Source organism: Rhinolophus sinicus, linkage group LG01 (genome assembly GCF_036562045.2).
Source record: "Rhinolophus sinicus isolate RSC01 linkage group LG01, ASM3656204v1, whole genome shotgun sequence".
In the NCBI taxonomy this organism is placed as follows: domain Eukaryota; kingdom Metazoa; phylum Chordata; class Mammalia; order Chiroptera; family Rhinolophidae; genus Rhinolophus; species Rhinolophus sinicus.
Window position 1 is genome coordinate 29,690,991 of NC_133751.1, and position 21,122 is coordinate 29,712,112.

General features: G+C 32.4%; 1 protein-coding gene across 1 annotated transcript in view; it reads left to right on the top strand.

Moving 5' to 3' along the window:
* SMC4 (structural maintenance of chromosomes 4) overlaps positions 1–21,122 on the top strand; it is a 32,735-nt gene that overhangs the window by 1,587 nt on the left and 10,026 nt on the right. Inside the window, exons 3-15 of the mRNA XM_019731948.2 lie at positions 807–985; positions 1,448–1,639; positions 3,356–3,532; positions 10,530–10,694; positions 10,943–11,070; positions 11,556–11,696; positions 12,397–12,547; positions 13,919–14,083; positions 16,281–16,514; positions 18,232–18,417; positions 19,630–19,791; positions 20,285–20,510; positions 20,599–20,675. Coding sequence (XP_019587507.1) covers positions 807–985; positions 1,448–1,639; positions 3,356–3,532; positions 10,530–10,694; positions 10,943–11,070; positions 11,556–11,696; positions 12,397–12,547; positions 13,919–14,083; positions 16,281–16,514; positions 18,232–18,417; positions 19,630–19,791; positions 20,285–20,510; positions 20,599–20,675 — 2,183 coding nt within the window. The remainder of the gene's footprint in view (positions 1–806; positions 986–1,447; positions 1,640–3,355; positions 3,533–10,529; positions 10,695–10,942; positions 11,071–11,555; positions 11,697–12,396; positions 12,548–13,918; positions 14,084–16,280; positions 16,515–18,231; positions 18,418–19,629; positions 19,792–20,284; positions 20,511–20,598; positions 20,676–21,122) is intronic.

Here is a 21,122-nt window from a genome sequence, read left to right on the forward strand (position 1 = left end):
GTTAGACGTCTGAAGGTCGCGTGTCTGTCCGGTAGATCAGATCAAGAAAGCGATTCGGTGATTGTTTCAGAGATTAGACTCTTCGTGCAAGTTCGATGTAACGGTGCTTAAGGGAATGGGGCGAGTAAATTGCTTCAGTTGTGAATTTCTGTTTGTGGCCTTGTATTTCCGCGGAAATCGGCACGGTCAGCCAATAGCCAGTGGACTTTTTTTCAGATAGAATCAACATGACTATGTTAATGTGATGAAAAGTTGCTTGACCCTAACCTCACTCCCATGGTCTTAAATTGCGATTAAAGAGAAGATGATAATGTCCTCGAAACCACCGTAACATTTGTGAGTCCAGTAATTAGATGACCTTACGAAACCCTTCTGACAGTGTCGCTGGAGCTCTAGAGTGTCCAAAGTTAAGGTTCCAGATGACCAAAGATACGGAGAGAGCTGGGTAGAGCCTTAGGGATTTAACCACCTGTTTAGGCGGGGAGCAGGGAATCAGGCTGTTGTGGTTTTACCAGATTTGCTTTATAATGTAGTGTTTTGACTCCTAAGAGGTATATTTCTATAGAATTTCGAGACTGGTGGCATTTCTTTTAAGAATTTCATTTTTTATAAAACCAAGATGAAAGATTGTCATCTCCTGTGAGCTTAGGACACTACTATATTTAACTGGAAAATATAGATTCCTACGTTTCATAAATAACATCTCTCCAGAGATTAGCAGGCACTGGTCCTCAGAACTAATTTGCACTAATGCAGGCTTTCCCTCCACCCTTTGCCTTCCCTTTCCTTTCCTTTGACTGACTTAGAGACTCCAACTGAGGAAATTGATAATCGAAGTTTAGAAGAAATTTTGAATAGCATCCCTCCTCCCCCACCTCCAGCAATGACCAATGAAGCTGGAGCTCCTCGACTTATGATAACTCATATTGTAAACCAGAACTTCAAATCGTATGCTGGGGAAAAAATTCTCGGACCTTTTCATAAGGTATTTGACAATTTTAAATAACTGTTGAGAAATCATGAGTCTTTATTACAAGATGTTTCAATTTTGTAACTGTTAGATTGGTCCTGATTGATTCACACGGTGTGTTTCCTGTGCTTTTAACAACAAATTAGTTTTTGTTTTATCTAGTTATCTTTGGTACCTTTTTAGCTATTATAAAGTTTTTCTCACTGAATAGAGTTGGTGACTTATTCGTTTGAAAAGAGTATTTTGTCTTGATTAGAATGAATTTTATAAAAAGTCTGTTAGAAGATGGTCTTGTTTAGAGTGTTTGACGCTTGTGATAAAGGAGTAAGAAAATTTAAGTTGTGTTATCTTGTAGCAGGGAAAACTTAAATAGTTGTAGATTTGCTGTAAGTAAAAAATCAAGGCATTTAAATTAAAATCAGTAGTATGACCTTTTAAAACTTCATTTTAATTTTTTTTTATGTTCTTTTTATGCAGCGCTTTTCCTGTATTATTGGGCCAAATGGCAGTGGCAAATCCAATGTTATTGATTCTATGCTTTTTGTGTTTGGCTATCGAGCACAAAAAATAAGATCTAAAAAACTCTCAGTACTAATACATAATTCTGATGAACACAAGGATATTCAGAGTTGTACTGTAGAAGTTCATTTTCAAAAGATAATTGATAAGGTAAGGGACTTTGACTATTCAGTTATTTGCAACTTTCTTCAAGTAAGGAACACAGAATTTCAATATAATGCACACTTTATTATTTTTGACTTAAATTTGGCTGTTTAAAATTAATACATGGCTAAAGTGGAGCAGATTATTGGTTTCATTACCTCGATGACCATATTTTCTTTTTGAGGAGCGGTGGTGGTGGCTGTTAAACTTAAAATAATAAAATTTTTAGCCAGGGAAATGAATTATAAGTAGCTCGTAGTAGTGCTTACCTTTTTGGAATAAAACATTAAGCAGTTTTAGTATCCTGAGTGCCAAGTAGCATTCTTTTACTAGAAAATTTTGGTTCGTTTTTAAAGTTGTATTTTTATTGCCTTCTGATAAATTACCTAAGCTTGAAAATGTAACAGTTGACTAATTTTACCATCTGTGTTATTTCAATTCACATTAAATTTAATGTTATTAGTCCTGTGTATCTGATATGAAAGAGCTTTACTTCAGTTTGGACAACCCTTTTAAAATGGGAAGGGTCAAGCTAACATGTTTGTTTTCTAGAAAAGGAGACAATTATAGGTAAAATGTCTATTTAGGTTATTTACACAGTTTTGTTAGTATAAGCTTTTTCTCTTTTTTAAATAATTTTTTATTCAGTTATAGTTGACATACAATATATTAGTTTCAGGTGTGCAACATAGTGATTAGACATTTATATAACTTACAAAGTGATCACCCCAATAAATCTAGTACCCATCTGACACCATACATAGTTATTACAGTATTATTGACTAGGTTTTTTCTGTTCTAATTGATAATTAACTTTGGAAATTCATGGCTCAAAAATGACTGGCTGGAATTTAAAAATATAGAAAAGGAATTACATAATGAAACGATGTGACTTGGCTTCTAAATTTAAAAAAAAAAAATTTATATAAAGGGCTTTAAATATACACAGTGGCTTCTATTTTAATTTTGTTTCTTAAGTGCTTTTCTTATTGTACAATTTGGATTGGAAAATAGATAGCCAGTAAATTAAATTTGATTCCATTGCCTATTAATTACATCTGATTCATGTAAATTCTAAAGGCCTTAATTTCAAAATGACATAGCTTTTAAGGGGAAGTGAATTTTAATAAAGTAGATTTGTACTTCACTTATTTTTTTTAATCTGATTTTTTTTTTAATGTCAGCAATATAGTTATCAATTCTTTATAATTCTTTTTACGTTCAATTAATGGCATAGTCTTTGCTACCCCCGACCCTCCCCCCCCAAAAAAACCGAGCCGTATTACTGCCTTCCTTCCTTTTTCCTTAAATCATCTCTTGCACCTTTTTTAAATGGACTAGTATTTTAATCTGTCAACATGATTTAATAATTTAGGTGAGTTTGTTTTGGATATGGTCAGATTCTCGTACCCCTTCATCAACTCTTTTCAGTCAAATGTGTTTTTAGCCTTGTTTGGAGGTGGATGGTTTTTGTTTTGTTTTTGTTTGTTTGGTTTGGCGTTTTGGTCTTTGTGATCTGTGAGAAAGGGATCAAACAACTTTGAAAAGTATCTATTCTTTGCTAACAAGGTTATTTTTGAGAACTATTGCCAGTTTATGTGCATGTTCAATTGAAGTTTTTAATCCATAAAATTAGTTTCAATATGAAGTGAGTAAAATTTGGAGCAGACCTGTGACTTAATACCAACAGTTGTTTTCTGGTTTTGTTTTTCCTCAAAACAGGAAGGGGATGATTATGAAGTCATTCCTAACAGTAACTTCTACGTATCCAGAACGGCCTACAGAGATAATACTTCTGTCTATCACATAAGTGGGAAGAAGACGACATTTAAGGATGTTGGAAATCTTCTTCGAAGCCATGGAATTGACTTGGACCATAATAGATTTTTAATCCTACAAGTAAGTTTATTAAAGACTTCAGAGTCTCTTATTCTTGTTACCTTTTTTCAATAAAGTGTAGGGGAGTTTCCCCTGTTGCACGAATCCTGTGTTTTTGAAGCCTTAAAGTACTGTAGCAGCACATCATGGTTTACACACTACAGTCAAGATGCGAATCATTATTTGCTGCTCTAGAAATTTAAGGAAATTCATTCAAAACTATTGTCATCATCAGATGCTCATTTTATTTTTGGATGGACTGACATACTTGTTCCGCTCTAGCAGCACGTAAATATTGGCGTAGTGAAATAAATATTAAACACCAATATTATTGTGCTGCTTTAGCGTGACAGGGATATAGCAACTATCATTTCTGTTTGTACTTTAATATAGCATTTCAGATTGGATTCATTATCTCTTAATAGTCCTTTTCCTTTACTTCGTTCTTATTCTTATCTCTACTAATATTATATACCAAAAAAAAAAAATGAAAAAACTCTGTAACTTGGTGTTTGCCAAATTTACCTGCACCTAACTAATTTAACTTAATCTTTTTTTAACACTTAGAGTGGTTAACTAAAAGCTTACTCAAGTTTGTTTTGGTTAGAATAGGCTACTTGAACCACTACTGGAATATTTTATTTTTAAGTATCACAACTCTTAAAGTCTTTTTAAAGGGATATAAAATTAAGTACCTGGTCTTAAGTTGATTTTTATTAGAAACCTGTATTCTTTTTTTGAGTAAGGATATATTCTACCAGCAATGCTTAGTAAGAAAAATCCATTTTCTATGTGTTACCTTTCAAAAAACTTTTTAGTGTAAAACATGGCTTTGTTAGATGTATTCAAATTCCATTTTGATTTGAGGCTGTCTTTTCCTGTGTCCTATCCAGATTCACCAAGAGTATGATAGTAAAAATATATTGCGATGTGGAAATAGCGGCTATATTCTTTAGTGTCTTGTTCTACTGAATTTACACTAAGTTGGAAATTTTGATTTGATACTAAAAGTTTTGTTAGGAAGACTGAGTGTTCCCAGTAACAAACTTATAAAATGTTAGCCCCTTTTCCCATTTTTGTATGTCAACTGTTGTTTTTTTTAAAAGAAAATATTTCTTTTAGACATACTACATAGTGTTTGTACAAGGTAAATCAGTATCATTCTGAAATGACATATTAATATCTTTTGTTACCAGGCCCACAGTACATTTGCAGTACTTCTGTAACCCAAACTTATTTTTAAAAGAATGTGGGAAAATCAGCTGTAGATATATTTTTAAATAAAATTTGAATTTACACAAGTGTGGAATTAAAACTTTGTGGGTTTTTGAAATCAAATTTAACTGTTTTATGGACTTTTGTGTTCTGGGATTTGGTTTGGTTAATTATGGGTGAAAAGTTATGTCCCTTTATAATACTAAATTTGATAATGATACCATTTTGCAGGAACCTATATGTGTGTCTATTTTTTGTTATTTGCTATTTGCTATCATCCTGGGATAATCAAAGTTTTACATATGTGTAAAGACATCAAAATAAAGTAAGCTGCATTTTAACCCTTGTAAGGGTAATTTTTTTCCTTGGTGCAGCCTCTCTCTCCATAATTCAGTAATAAAAGAGGCTAAATAAAGTAACAGCTTCCCAAAAAGGTAAATATGAATAATTTTTAAATTGTTGACTTTATATTAAATATGTGCTTCTGAATCACCTGGGATGCTTAAGCCATTTGTCCTCATAATAATCTCATATTTTTATGTCATGTTAACAGTTAAATTGTTTTAAACATTTTTAATACCAAAGTAAACTTTCCAAGTTGACTGATTCAATTCTATTTAATTAAATTTACAGACAAGAACTTTAGGAATTCACCTGCTAGGAAGAAAAAAGAGGGATGGGACTAGGTAGAATTAATGATGCCCCATTTAAAAGTTTGAGGGAAAGTGGCAGTGGTGTCTGTGGATGTTTATTTAGTTCTTTAACAAAACCTTAGACTCCTGCATTAGAGGTTTAAAGCATTTGAAGGTAAGTAAGGGTCCAGTTTTTATTACCTTGTCTCCCACTGAATAATATTTATCTTAAAAACTAGCTGTGATTTGGGAGGCTGGGAACTTGGAGGCATCATAATATCATCATCCAAGACATAAGTAATTACTTAGAATAAAATGTATAGACTGGACAGTAGAAGTGATTAACAGAAGTCCATAAGGGTAAATTTTTTTATAGTGTTTGTATTGTTTTAGTAGGTTCTTTAAGTAGGCATTTCTAGTATTTGAATACGTTTAAAATTTCATCAGTTGACCACTCTAATGAGTGCTTAATGAAAGTACTATATGCTAAGTAAGATACTATGAATGATACAAAGACGGTTAAACCCTGTTCTTGTCCTTTAGAGACACTACAAAAAGTGTGTTGACCATTGTACTTGCCATGTTTGTACATATCTTCATTTATGTATACCTGATCTGGGAGCCTTTGTCCCATTGTAATAACTATTAGTCAGAAAAATACAGGGTTTTATTAGCTCTGTAAAGTATTTCAAACTATGACTTGTAAATTAGGTTTAGTTGGTTTGGATTCATTTTTTCCATTCCAGGTTGGAAGAATGATAATTCTTAATGCTTTCATTATAGTTTACAGTTGCATTAATGATTGCTGTCTGAGGAGTGTTTTTGTAAACTCCTGAAAAGCTACAACTATGAACACAATTTTAGTTTTGTCAGAGTTTTCAACTTCTTCATATGCTTTGTCTTCGTATTATAAAATCTAAATTAAAATTTAAAACAAGAACCAAGATTTTTTTCCTTACTATTTAATAATTTGGAGATTAGATTAACTTAGGTCTGAGTTGTTTTCTATCCATCTCTTCCTTTTTCTTTCCAGTATACTTTAAACCTGGCATGGCATACAAACTATTTGGATTCTAGTCTTTTAGCCTGTAGAAATATGTCTGTCATATCAAAGAAAGTTTTCAACTTTATCAATAATGCCTCAATTATTCAAAAGTGTCTTGTACAACAGCCCCAACTATGAAAGAAAACAGGAGGCTACCTTTAAGCAACCAGAATAGATATTAAGCAGTCCACCCACTGAAGCATTATCCTTTCTATTTATGTACTATTTTAGATAACTACTAACTTTGGTGATTTGGTTTCTTGGCCTCTAGTAGCTCACAAAGAGCAAATTAAAATAAAATTTGTTAGAAGGTAAATGATAATAATTTACAGTACAGTGAAAAATGGAGAAAATAAAAAGATTAAGACAAAATAAAAATTCAAATCCAGTAATTCTGGGCCGTTTAATTTTGATGCAAACACCCATATTTATCTTAAGAATCTTTTAGGTCTTATTAGGAAAAGAAAATGGATTTTGTTGTTTTTAATTGAATTTATTGGGGTGACATTGGTTGGTAAAATTATGTAGGTTTCAAGTGTACAATTCTATAATACATCATCTATATATTCCATTGTGTGTTCGCCACCCAAAGGTAATTCTTCTTCCATTACCATGCATTTGACCTCATTTCTCTCTTCTACCACCCCTTTCCCTTACCTTCTGGTAACCACGAAACTGTTGTCTGTGTCTAAGAGTGTTTGTTTGTCTTGTTCATTTGTTGCTTTCAGTTTTATATCCCACATATGAGTGAAATTATATGGTTCTTGACTTTTTCTCTGACTTATTTTGCTTAGCATGATAATCTCAAGATTTATCCATGTTGTCACAAGCGCAATATTTCATCTTATGGCCAAGTAATATTCCATTGTATAGTATATGTACCATATCTTCATAGGAAAAAAAAGTTTTATTTTAACTATGTACTTGAGTTTCTGTGGTTCATACTTGCTAAAACTTGGATTCCATTTGAATAAAGAGCATTATACTTGTTTATTCCTCTTAGATTTTTAAGTTGTATTCCTGTAACTTAATTATCAAAGAATGGTATAGCTGAATCACAATATCCTGGTTTGCCATCCACTTCATTAAGTTAAGATTTAAACCCTTGGTATTATAAATATTCTCTTGAAGTATGTTAGCTATTTCTATGTTACTCTTAAAAACCATAGTTGATATTTTCCACAGATGTTTAATGTCTCTGATATAGTATGAACATAATTTAAAAGATGAAGTCCATAGTAAATAACTGCGAAAAAATTTTTTTAAAACCTTGTTTAGTATGCATAAGTTATAGAAACTAGATAATGGTATGGAGGCCTATAAAACCTTGCCAACTTCAGATGCTAGAATTATAGCAATTTGAAACATTTTTTGATGTCATTATGCTACTACTGTTTGTGAGCCTTGATGTGGAAGACTGACTTTAAATTTAGGTTGATGCTTTAAAATTATGTGTGAAACGTACTGAGCTTATTGCCCTAAATTAAAACTATATTTTATAATTTCCCATGGCATAGGTAAGATTTCTGAAAAATAAGACGTAGTCCTTTAGGCACAGACTAGCAACCCATAGATTGTATATGAAATAGCACAAAATGGAAAAAGATGAAAGCAAGTAGTAGCAGATGGTAAAGGCAGGCTAGGGACTTCGAGGAACAGAGCCACAAGAAAGGGTCCCAGGTTGTCATTGGAATACCACAGCAGTCCTAATAGTCAAGTGACAAATTGAGGCTTAAATGTTCTAATAGCCTGTTGATTCAGTAGTGATAATCTGATAATAACTGGTTTAAAAAAATGAATGCATATAGTATGAATGTTACATGGGACTCAAGATGGGACTATTTTGATTCATGAATGTCCTTGCCTTTCACTGTTTTATTTTCAACTGGGCAACCTTATTAGAATGAAAAGAAATTACAGCTGTTTATTCTTCATTTTAATTGGGGTTGGGGGAGGAGGAACTGTTAACCAAAAACAAGCAACCACTGTACTTCACCCGAAGCTATAGGTGGTCTCCTAATAGTCATATCTCTTCTATAAGTAATTTGGCCAGGAAAAGTGTGATACCTTTAGGAATATTTTTATCAGTGTAAACTGGTATACTGAATCCCAACTTTTGGTTATCTGAAAAATGTATACTGTAGTTAAGTAATAATAGCCATTTGACTCAGGTATGTAAGTTCTCTTGGCACAGTTTTTCATTCATTTTAATATAGGTGTTCAAATATTCAAATTGAATTAGGTAGTATATTAGAATATCAGGTGTCAGGTACTATATTTGTTATTTGAATTATAAACATTAGCCCAAAATATTTAAACAAGTACAACTTCTGGATCAGTCATTCTCAGCTGAGGGTAGTTTTGCATCCCATCCCCAGGATATTTAGCATTATCTGGAGACAGTTTAGGTTATTACAGCTGGGAGAGGAGAGATGCTACTGTCAAATAGTGGCTAGAAGTCAGAGATGCTTTTAACATCCTAGGATGTCCAGCAGAGCTCCCCAAAAAATATCCAGCCCAAAATGTCAGTAGTGCCGCTGTCGATAAACCCTGCCTAGATGAAAACTTTGAATCAGATTCTTGGCTTCTTCAGTGGCTGGAGTTCATTTTGTTGTAAGCCAAAGCTCTGGACATTCTTCCAGGCTTAAATCCTGCCTAAAACTTAAACTATTGCTTCAAATATTTGGAAAGAACTTATCACTGAACACAGAATAAAATAATATAAATAAATATCTACATTATTTTAGTTTAAACACTAATTTAGTTAAAACACTAATTCATACATACTGAAGGTTACAGAAAATTTAGATAGACTCTTGGGATGATAACATGTCACCTTGTATTTATTTGATAAGCATGTGCTGTTGTGTTGTCAAAGTAGAAAGTGTGATGGTGTATAAAAATATTAAAAATAATGCCTTTCAGTGAGTAGATTCAAAAAATGAGATGTTTTGTTTTATCTTTAAATTTTTTTACTTTCTGTAATTATGTTGAGGCTGCTGGTAAACATGATAGTTTGCCATTAGCAAGTTTGACCCCAAGTTTTTAGGGTTCATTCATAAATAAATATTTAAATTGAAAAAGAGTAATATGCTTTTAATGTGTAAATTTTTTTCTTGATTTTTTTCATCTTTGCTATTTTGCTGAAATAAAGAGGTATTTTTTTCCTACTTGCCTGTCCCTTTTCTTCTATTGTAATAGTACAGAGTACAAGCAGGCTACTTTTGTGAAGTAAAGTAGCATTTTGCCTGAGCATGTTTAGACAAAATTTACTCCACCATCAAACTAAATGGCTGCCTGGCAGTCAGCCTTGAAGATTACTGATTGTGGATTTTTTTCTTCTTTTTCTTTGTAATTAAGCTGCATAAATACAAATACATAATGTTAATCTAAGATTTTAATTACAGTTCAAAGTTTTATATTGATGATTGCAAACAAAAGTTTTTCAGTGTCATGTATCAGGACCTTTACTTTTCAGTCAGTTGAATTTCTTCTATCCTTACCATAAGAAATAGGTATTTCTGGTCTTGCTTTTAGAAAGTTAGAACATTAACTTGAGACACCCTCATGAAGCACGCAGCACTTGAACAACTCATAACATCAGGTTTATAGAGAAAGTTTAATAATACTAACCACCTTGAGACAGGATTTCTACCAGAGTATAACCATGAAGGGGCTTTTTGAAAATTCTTTGTTTTAGAATGGGAACTCTAATTATGTTATTAACAGTTGACAATGTTGCCACAATAATTGAATTGTAGATTATATGAAGAGCTTGCTGAATCTTGCTTAATAGAAAAGTTAATAGTTTATTTATATTGAATGAACATTGTAGATGGGGAATCTTCCTTTGGCTCTGTTTATATGTGGGCGTATCCTATAATTTATCAGAGTTTATGTAAGGGAGTATATATAAACATTACTTACCCCCGTATGTAAAATTAAAACTCTTGATATCAGTAGAGAGAACATTTTTATTTGTATCTTATTAAATCTCTTAAACTACTGATTTACATCACTTAATTGTTCATTACTCTTGGGTTTGTTAACTGTTTCTAATTCTCAGTTTAAAAGATTGATGTAGCTAAACATACACAGTGAGTGTAAAATATGACTTTTTTTAAAGGGTGAAGTTGAACAAATTGCTATGATGAAACCAAAAGGCCAGACTGAACATGATGAGGGTATGCTTGAATATTTAGAAGATATAATTGGTTGTGGACGGCTAAATGAACCTATTAAAGTATTGTGTCGGAGAGTTGAAATATTAAATGAACACAGAGGAGAGAAGGTGAATCTTCTGTAGACTTTTGCTGTGAATCAGAATTTTTTGTTTATTAATAAATTTTACTGAATCAAATATTCATGTTATAATTATTGAAATATTCTATTTTAGATTGAATTTTATAATTTTTATTGACATTTAAGATGAACGTTGTTTTATTAATATAGTTTGTTTTTATCTAGTGTTGGCATATTTTAAGTTCAGATTGTACATTTGAAGTGTATTTTAACAATCTATACACTTAATTTTTATAGTTAAACAGAGTTAAGATGGTAGAAAAAGAAAAGGATGCCTTAGAAGGAGAGAAAAACATAGCAATTGAATTTCTTACCTTGGAAAATGAAATGTTTAGAAAAAAGAATCATGTTTGTCAATATTACATGTAAGTACCTGAACTTATCGATTTTTATATTAGTTTCTGACCATTAAGTGAAAGCTCTTCTCTTTTCCTATAATAGATGTGAACACTGAAGTTAAAAAAAATTTTTTTTAATTGTTTTATGTGATGAATTCATTAAATTAGGGTTGTTTACCATAGTACTGAAATTGACTTAAATATCCTACTTTAAGTTGGGAGGTGGGTTCACAAGTATTTATTAGTATACTTAATAGTTCTACATACATAGTTTTCCATTCTTTATCATTCATGTAACAGCTCTAATTGTGTTTATATGGCCCTGTTTTGTTCCTAATTCTAGCCTTTACTCTGGGTTGGTCATCCCCCCACACCCCTCAACAGCTCTAGGTAATTGTAAATTGACTATAGTTACCAATACTTTAGAAACAGCTGGTTTTACTGAAATAGTTACACAGTATTTTAGAAATGGTATTTTAAGATCTCCGATTTCTTTTTTTCCCTCCCTCTAGTCATGATCTACAGAAACGAGTTGCTGAAATGGAAACTCAAAAGGAAAAAATTAATGAAGATACCAAAGAAATTAATGAGAAGAGCAATATACTGTCAAATGAAATGAAAGCTAAGAATAAAGCTGTAAAAGATGTAGAGAAGTAATAATTTTTTGGAAAGTACTAAAAGTATTTAGATTCAGTTAATTTTATTGTATGTGTGTCTATACATGAACTTATTGGCAGCACATGAGTATGACATTCGCCAGCATATAAAACGGTGCTGGCAAAAGCAAAAACTTAATTGCCCTGCATCAGTTCTTGAGTGCCCAACACTGAAGTCTTAAAATAATGGAGAATGCTACCCTCTAGTGGCAGAACTCCATAACACAAAACACAGCAAAAATAAGCATTTAACCTGACCGGTTAGTTGTCCTAAGAATAAACAGACCCACAGCTCTAATTAGATAGAATTGGGACCCCAATTCTAGACAGATTTTTAAAAATTTTATCATAACCTTCTCTGCCGATATTCAATGAAATCAATGTCTTTTTACCTACGTGATTTTTATTCTTTAAAATAAGTTTTATGATACATTTTAAAAAACATGTCTAGACATCACAGTCCCTGGAAAATATATTTCCCATCCAGCTTAGAAGGCCAAAATAACTCTCATAATCACTTAATAGCTTCCTCAAATATGGTGGAGTGGGGGGAGGATCAACTTGAAAAAGGTTGTTTTAGGGTCCTTCCTTATAAGAGATTGGACACATAGTGGAAGTGTTCCAGGCAGGGTATATAGCATAGCTTTAAATGTCTGAATATCCAAAATAGTGACTGATAATTTTCTTGTTTTGCTAGGAAACTGAATAAAATCACAAAATTTATTGAGGAGAACAAAGAAAAATTTACACAGCTAGATTTGGAAGATGTTCAAGTTAGGGAAAAATTAAAACATGCTTCAAGTAAGGCCAAAAAACTGGAGAAGCAACTTCAAAAAGATAAAGAAAAGGTAGGTTTTAGAAAATAATTAAAATTTCATGTCTGCGTATTGTATCTAGTTTTTATATTTTTCATAGATGTGCTTGCCTGTATTACTGACTTAAGAGAATGAATTGAGATTCTGAATATTAAGTGTTTAAGATTTATCTCTGAACCTGATTTTTTTTCCCCAAAGAGAAATCTTGTACTTCATTTACTTTGAGTTTTAGAGTTTATAGTCTGTGATGCATATTGTTGGGAAAACATTTACCAAATCAGCAATTATATTTTAGTGATAAAATAATTTTCCTAGGGTAGAGGTTTAAAAAAGATATTTTTGATTATGTATTTTAGACTTAAAAATATTACCTGCCTCCTACAAAAATTAAGTTAGTATCATAGCAGGAGTTGCCTCTTAAAGAGGAGGGAAGGGGAAGCTCATAATTTACAATAAAGGGTTGATTTGCTATTCTGAGGTTAAAAAATACAAACTTTGGACCAGAATGCCTAACCTAACTTGCTTAGGTAGCAAACTCTAACAATTAATTTGGTGTCTTGAAAACTATTCATAGCTCTGTCAGATACTACTAGGTATGCTACCTAAGCCCCTTCTCCAAAAAAGCTTTGTACCTTATAGTTACATAAATAATATAGGCTTTTAAGCATTTTATTAGATATTAATATCTAATGCTTATAGGCCTTATAAGCATTTTCCGAATGCATTCGTTCACAAACTACATTCTGCTTGGTACGATAACAAGTCTTATGTGAATCAGTGTTTGAGGAACACCATTTTGGGAAATGTTAAACTTCTCTAGTACTAGATGATCAGAATAAACAAAATAACATGGGTTTGAGAGTAACTCCTAAAATGGACAGATAACTAAATGTAACTGTTGTAAAAGGATTGGCCTTTAGGCATCAAATGTAGATAAGTGATTATTACCAGAGAGTATTAATGGAATAAAATAGCCCTATATGGTGACTCTGGAAGGGTAAAGTTGTGAAAGATCTTTAAAGGTAATTTGTGGTAAATTGTAATATACCAGGAAGGATAGTTTAAGAAATCCCACATAGTCAGAGGATATTAATAGGTAAAGGAGGCTAATTATAGCCTGAAATGGGAACAGAAGGAAGAAAGACCTAATGCCCAGCCAGGGAGAATTTTCTTCATAAGGAATCGGGAATTCATAGAAGTAGCTTTACTGTTTGAAAGAATATAGTAATTTCAGTAAATGGTTAAGAAAGTACTTGCTGAAGCCAGCTAATTTAAATCTAATTACAAAGAAAACCACTAAGACCTGGAAGACCCTGAGAAATGCTTTTTAAATAAGTCAAATATTGATAGTATTGAATGTAGCCTAAAGGCACATGCTCCTATGACTTTGTTTTATCATCTTAGGTTGAAGAATTTGAAGGTATACCTGCCAAGAGTGAGAATATCATAACTGAGACAACAACTAGAAACAATGCCCTTGAGAAGGAAAAAGAGAAAGAAGAAGGGAAATTAAAGGAAGTTATGGATAGCCTTAAACAGGAAACACAAGGACTTCAGAAAGAAAAAGAAGTAAGGTTCTTTATCAGTTGGTGTTTATATTGGTGGCTTTCTTTTAACTTGATTGTTTTTGTACTAATAGTAAAAACTGACCAGTTAGAAGAAAAGGTTTGGACTTTCAATATCTAATCTAACATTCCTAAAAATAGCCTAGACTCTGTCTGATTTCCCATTTAAGAAAATTAATTGACAATTTATAGTGGTCGCAGAAAATGTAACATGTCAAATACTTTGTTATACATGCCATTCTTTGTTAAGCCTGTTGATGCCATCATCAAATTTTCATCTTCTCTTAAATTATTTTCTTGATAACTAATTGGTTACCACCTATAAAAACCTGGGGTCATACTAACCACAGATTGACATCTCCCTTTTGTGCTTCTATAGCTCTTATGTAATAGTTTAAAACTATAGCCCTTGTGTCAGTTCCTGGTTGAAGTCCTAGGTTAGTCTCGCTATTTATTCTGATCTTGTGCATGTTGTATCTGCAAGGATTCTTCCTCAAAAATGGGGAAAAAATATTATCTATCTTTTGCCTCTTTTTTGAAAATAACCTATATACAAAGGGTGGCAAAAAGACTACACATTTTAAGAAAGGGAAAAACTATTAAAATTGTAACACTCAATATATACTGGTAACGAAAGATGAACACAAGTCACATTCAACTTCTGCAATTACAAGAGGTGCTCAAAGTGGTTACCATCAGCGTCCAGACACTTCTGATTACAGAGAACTACTGCTTGAGTAACGTTGACCAAAGTGTCCACTTGTATACATTTTTTTTGGCACCCCGGTATATATTATATAAAGTGCCTAGAAATTAAGAAATTAATCAGTGTTAGCTACTACATTATTGTAGCACTTCATTAATGAAACAAGCTTGCAGTTGTCACATTGATGTGCTACCTATCTAATGAGAGTATTATAAGCACAAAATTTAGCTGTCTTTGTTTATATTCACCACAGCCTTTTTGAGAACACTGAGCCTATTAAGTAAATATTTTAATAGATAATAGTAATTGATTTGAATTGACTGTTACATTAGTAAGTTATATAAGACATATATACATAAGTTACAGTCTTATGTACAACCTTTGTATGTTGATTGTACCTCAGTAAAATATTGTTGTTTTTTAAGTTGCAAATGTAATAGATTCTGTTTTGGAATATGGACATGTTCTAATGTCACACTTAACAAAACTTTATAAGTGGGATGCCCATGTAGTAAAGTGGCAGTGGATAATACAGTAGCGTTCATAGCAGAATACTTTATAGATATAGATTTTTACATTTGCTTATCTAATGAATATTGAGTAGTCCTATGTGCTTTTGCACCCTTTGTTAGTGAAAAAGTCAGGACTCACATCCAGATGTCTTCACTCCGCAGTTTAATATAGTAGCTAAAAACAGAGGTTCTGCCACTTAGGAGTGAGTGCATGTAAGCAAGTTATTTAAACTCTGACCTCAGTTTCCTCAAAATGGACATAATGATGATATTTACCTCATAGGATTGTTATGTTAAGGAATTAACCCCTATAAAATAGTTCTTAATAGTGTCTATAATATAGTGAGTGAGCAGTGTGTATGTGTTAGTGTTCATAATTTTTACCATCAAACATTTAAACTGATCATTTGATGGCCTTGGATGTAACCCCAAATGAAGGTTAGGATTTTGTAAGGGCCTTTTTTATGCTGTTATTCTAAGTAGATCCTTTCTACACCTTCGATTATAGTAGCCCCAAATTTCTGCTCATTTATCAAGTAATGACTAGTGTTGGGTATTATCTGGCCTTACCTCTAAAACTATGAAGATGTTTAACACAACTGTACTTGAGGGAACTTTCTGCTAAATAGTCCTTAATTCTTACCATTTCAGGTAAGGTAATGTGGAAAGACCATGAATCTGGAGTTTATACCCAAATTTTTGTTCTCTTAACCACTACTTTTATGTTGTTTTAATCTCTAAAATGAGCATAGTAATATCTACTTCATTAAGTTCTTGTGAAATCAGTTGGGAAAGGACTATATATACAATAAACATTGACAACTAGGCAAAAACTTATTAGTCCGTTCCACTCAAGAATTATTTATTTCTATATATTATGCTGGTAGAATCTCTTAAGTTGAATTCAAAATATATGGTTTCCATTTCAGCTTAGGTTTGAAAAGGCAATATTTCAGATTTAATGGAGTCTATCATTTTAACAGAGTAAAGAGAAAGAACTTATGGGTTTCAGCAAATTGGTAAATGAAGCACGTTCAAAGATGGATGTAGCCCAATCAGAACTTGATATCTATCTCAGTCGTCATAATACTGCGGTGTCTCAATTAAGTAAGGCCAAGGAAGCCCTAATTGCAGCTTCTGAGACTCTCAAAGAAAGGAAAGCTGCAATCAGAGATATAGAAACAAAACTGCCTCAAACTGAACATGAATTAAAGGAGGTAAATATTTGCTTATTTTTCATTTGAACATTGTTTATCAACCCAAGTTTTCTTTTTTTTTTAATCTCAGCATCTGAAGTGATGATACCCAATTTAGGATTTTCTGACTATGATGGTGTGAAAACAATACACATAATAAATTACATGAGATATTCAACACTTTATAATAAAACAGACCTTGTGTTAGGTGATTTTGCCTGACAGGGCTAATGTAAGTGTTGTGAACATGTTTAAGTGGCTGGGCTTAGCTATGATGTTTGGTAGGTTAGGTATATTAAATGCATTTTCAACTTAAAATTAGTTTATCAGGATGGAACTCCATCCTAAGTCAAGGAGCATCTGTAGAGATTTTTTTTTTCATTAGCGTGATCTTCCCCAAAATAAATAGGATTAGTGTCTCAGTATTCCATCTGAGACTATCAAGAAACTAGCTGTATTCTCCCCAGAAGCGTCAAACATTAAATAACACTGCCACCACCACCACCATTATTTCCCATGGAAATAATTTAAACAAAGTTAGTATTTCCCTAAATCTAAGTGTAGACCATTTATGCAAGGGTAAATGAAAACCATAAATATATTTATGAATGAATATGCAAACCAAACATCTTGGTGTATTCTGTTTTTCAATTTACAAATAATAGTTTCTTTGTTGGGACTGCAGACTGTTTTAAACTAATCAAGATATCTAGTTTAGCCCATTAGTGCCCTTCCTATCCTTAAGTGAATTAGATATTTAAGGAATTTCATAACTTTAATTTCCAAAGCCTCATTAAGAAAGATGGCAATAGAAAATATTGTCTGAAAAGAAATTATACTGCAAATAGTTGTTTTTTATTTTGTTTTGTTTTTCATTTTAGTAAATGTACACTATTTGGTCATCAGAGAATTCCATGACTAGATGGAATTTATTTAAGCTTAAATGTATATCTAATGACCATTTCTGTCTTCCTGGTGATTCAGTTTATTTTGGGATAAATTTTAATTATAATTTGAGCTTTTACTTTATACAAGTATGACTGGTAATAGAGGTAATAATTTAAAGCCAGGAGATGAGGGAGAATGTCAGTTAGAAAAAATGACTGCTCTAACTTGGAGATTGAGTAACTGAGAATTTGAATTTTTGTGTACCTGTGTGTGGTTCCTCTCTAGTTGGCAGCTTGACATTTTCATGTCGCTGTACGACTACTGTTGTCATCATGCGCCCCTTCCTTTCAGATCAGTGCTTTCTTGTTGTTTTTCTTTTATTTAATTAAACATATTTATTATTTAATAATAATAAATTTATTATTTAGAAAGCAAAGCACAGTATGACCACAGTCCTGCCCAGTCACCCATAGCTAGGGTCCTGTACCAAGGTCTGATTTTTATTAGTGCAGAACTTAGGAATTAGGACACATTTACACATAATAACTGTGGTACCAAACTGGGATTTCCACAATCCTAGCTCTGCTTTCTCTATCAATCAGTGTATTGCTCCTAGCACCATACTGCATTTACGTTCTTTATTATTGACCCAAATAATTTATGCCCTTTTAAAAATAGAAAATCCATCCACATTTTGCAAAGCCAAACCAACAGCTGCGGGATGGTCACTTAGTTCTGGTTCAAGTGTTTATTGTTGGTCTTTTCCTTCTTTTTTGAGGTATTACAACTAGTTCCATGCTGCATTTGCACATATGCTTCTGGTATTCATTTTTTTACTTTTCACTTTTAGAAAGAAAAAGAACTTCAAAAACTTACACAAGAAGAAATAAATTTCAAAAGTTTGGTTCGTGATCTTTTCCAAAAAGTTGAAGAGGCAAAGAGTTCCTTAGCAATGAATCGAAGTAGGGGGAAAGTCCTTGATGCAATAATTCAAGAAAAAAAATCTGGCAGGATTCCAGGAATATATGGAAGATTGGTAAATTAGATTTATTTGGAAATGACTATACATTTTTCTCAAGAAAAACATTATAATTTTCTTAACTTAAGAACTTTATATTGAATGACGCTGTAATAAAATATATCCATCTTTAAACATTTTGCTCTTATACTCAGGCATAGTAAAATTCTTTGGTATAGATTCACATTAAAAATAGTTGTTTGGGGTTTTTTTGTTTTTAGTTTGGGTGTTTATAATCAATATAATTCCAAGAAAAAAACCTAATTTTAGTTAGTAGTGATAAACATAGTAGAAGTACTCTAATCTTTTTTTAAAAAAATAAGAATTTGATCCCAAATTATGTTCTGGGTTTTATACCATTATACTGAAGGGTACGACTAAGAGTTCATGAATATCAAAAAGTATGATTAGAAACCCAAGGCTAGCGACAGTGGGGATCATTCCCACTTTGAGCCTGAAGAGGGAAGGGAGCTGTGTACATGGCTAGAGGGTGGCCAGGAGGAAATGGGGGAAACGCATTATTTCAACCCCATTCATCTCCTACTCTGCCTGTTTCTCTAGCTGGTGCCTCAAGTTGGCTATAGCTAGAGAGCCAAAGGAGCCAACTGATGGAATCCTTGAGTCAGACTTTTAGAGAAGGAAGCAGAAGAAAGAGTGATTCAGAAGGGCGAATGATACCCAGCATAGTTGCTTCCATGTCTACATGTTAAGCGACTTCCACCTTACTTTCTTAAAGATAACACAATTTGATCCTATTCAGTTGCTCTCAGAGAAAAATAAAGCTAGTCAGTGAATGCTGCTTGATGCCTAGTTTGTTAATTGATAAGCAGGCAAATATGTTTCATTAGAATTTATGTAATCTTAGATGGCTTTCAGTAATTCAGTTTTACTATTTTATAAGTTACTTATAGAACTTCAAGGTTTCAAATTTTCACGTTTTCATTTTTATGCAATGAAAACAGTTCATTAAAAATTTAAACTGCATACTCATAACCTTTTACAAGGTAGATTTAAAAACTAGTAGTGATTGCCTCTGCAGAAGGAGAAGGTTGGTGAGAGGAACACTTAGTTTTCGTGTGTACTCTTTTTGTACTTTTTAAAACCATGTGTACGTATAGTTTTTCAATTAAGAGTAATTTGGAAAATCTATATGAACAGTTATGAGATGATCCTGTGCCTAATTCGTTGCTGATTATGCATTGATTTTTCCCCCCTCCTATTAATTATCAGGGGGACTTAGGAGCAATTGATGAAAAATATGATGTTGCTATTTCATCGTGTTGTCGTGCATTAGACTACATTGTCGTTGATTCTATTGATACAGCCCAAGAATGTGTAAACTTCCTTAAAAGACAAAATATTGGAGTTGCAACCTTTATAGGTTTGGATAAGGTGGGTATTCATAAAAAGCTATCTGTAATTTAATTAAGTGCCAAGTGGTTTTTTTATTTCTTTTTATTTTGAATCCTAGCTTTTTCTTCATTGTTATTCCGTGAACACCTGGTAGGCTTTGAGGATTATTTTAGTAACCAGACTGGTTATCAGAGACAGACTGCATTCACGTAGCTTTTATTTTAGTATAATTATAATTCTATTTTATTATTCATCTCTTACTGTGCCTAATTTATAAATTAAGCTCTATCGGATGTATGCACATATAGGGAAAAACATAGTACACGTAAAGTTCAGTACTGTCTGAAGTTTCAGGCATCCATCGAGGGTTTTAGACCATATCCCCTGCAGTTAAAGGGGAATGTACTCAATTATGCAGATACTCAGAACCTTGTATATATATCCTTACATTTTATATGTGTATATTATGTGAATGATAACCTTTAAATGACATATTCTTTTTTAAATATATATCTACTTATTTTACTTGTAGATGGCAGTGTGGGCAAAGAAAATGACCAGAATTCAAACTCCTGAAAATACTCCTCGGTTATTTGATTTAGTAAAAGTAAAAGATGAGGAAATTCGTCGAGCTTTTTACTTTGCTTTACGTGATACCTTAGTAGCTGACAACTTAGATCAAGCCACAAGAGTAGCATATCAAAAAGATAGAAGATGGAGAGTGGTAACGTTACAGGGGCAAATCATAGAACAGTCAGGTAATAATGGTTTCTTCCTGCTGTTGAGTTCATTTTTATTTAATCTTGTTAGGGGAGATATCTAAGCCTGACGTTGTCTGTTCTCCAGGTACAATGACTGGCGGTGGAAGCAAAGTAATGAAAGGAAGGATGGGTTCATCAGTTGTTGAAATCTCTGAAGAAGAGGTCAGCACATATAAAATTGAAGTCAGACTTTAAAACTGCTCTATTGATGTATAACATACAAACTATAATATTTAACCGTTTAAAGTATATTATACTCACATTTTAAATTGACAGATTGAATATTCTATAAATGATTTGATTGTAAGATGTAGGATTTTATGTAAAACCCTTTAAAGTTCTAAAAATAAAACAAACGTTCATTAGAAAATATATGCTCAACATACATTTTTTTCTATTACACTTGGATCTTGTGGCTATTTCACAATTTAACTATTCACTTCCTCTTTGGCATTTAATTTCTTGTTGTTTCATACAATTACTGCATTACATAATTAGTTTTTTATATTTCAAAATAGTTCTTTAAAGTATAAGTACAGTAGAGACGTCTGATGCATGTTTCCAAATTTTATTTCAAAATACATGCCCACAAGTATGTGAGTGTCAAAA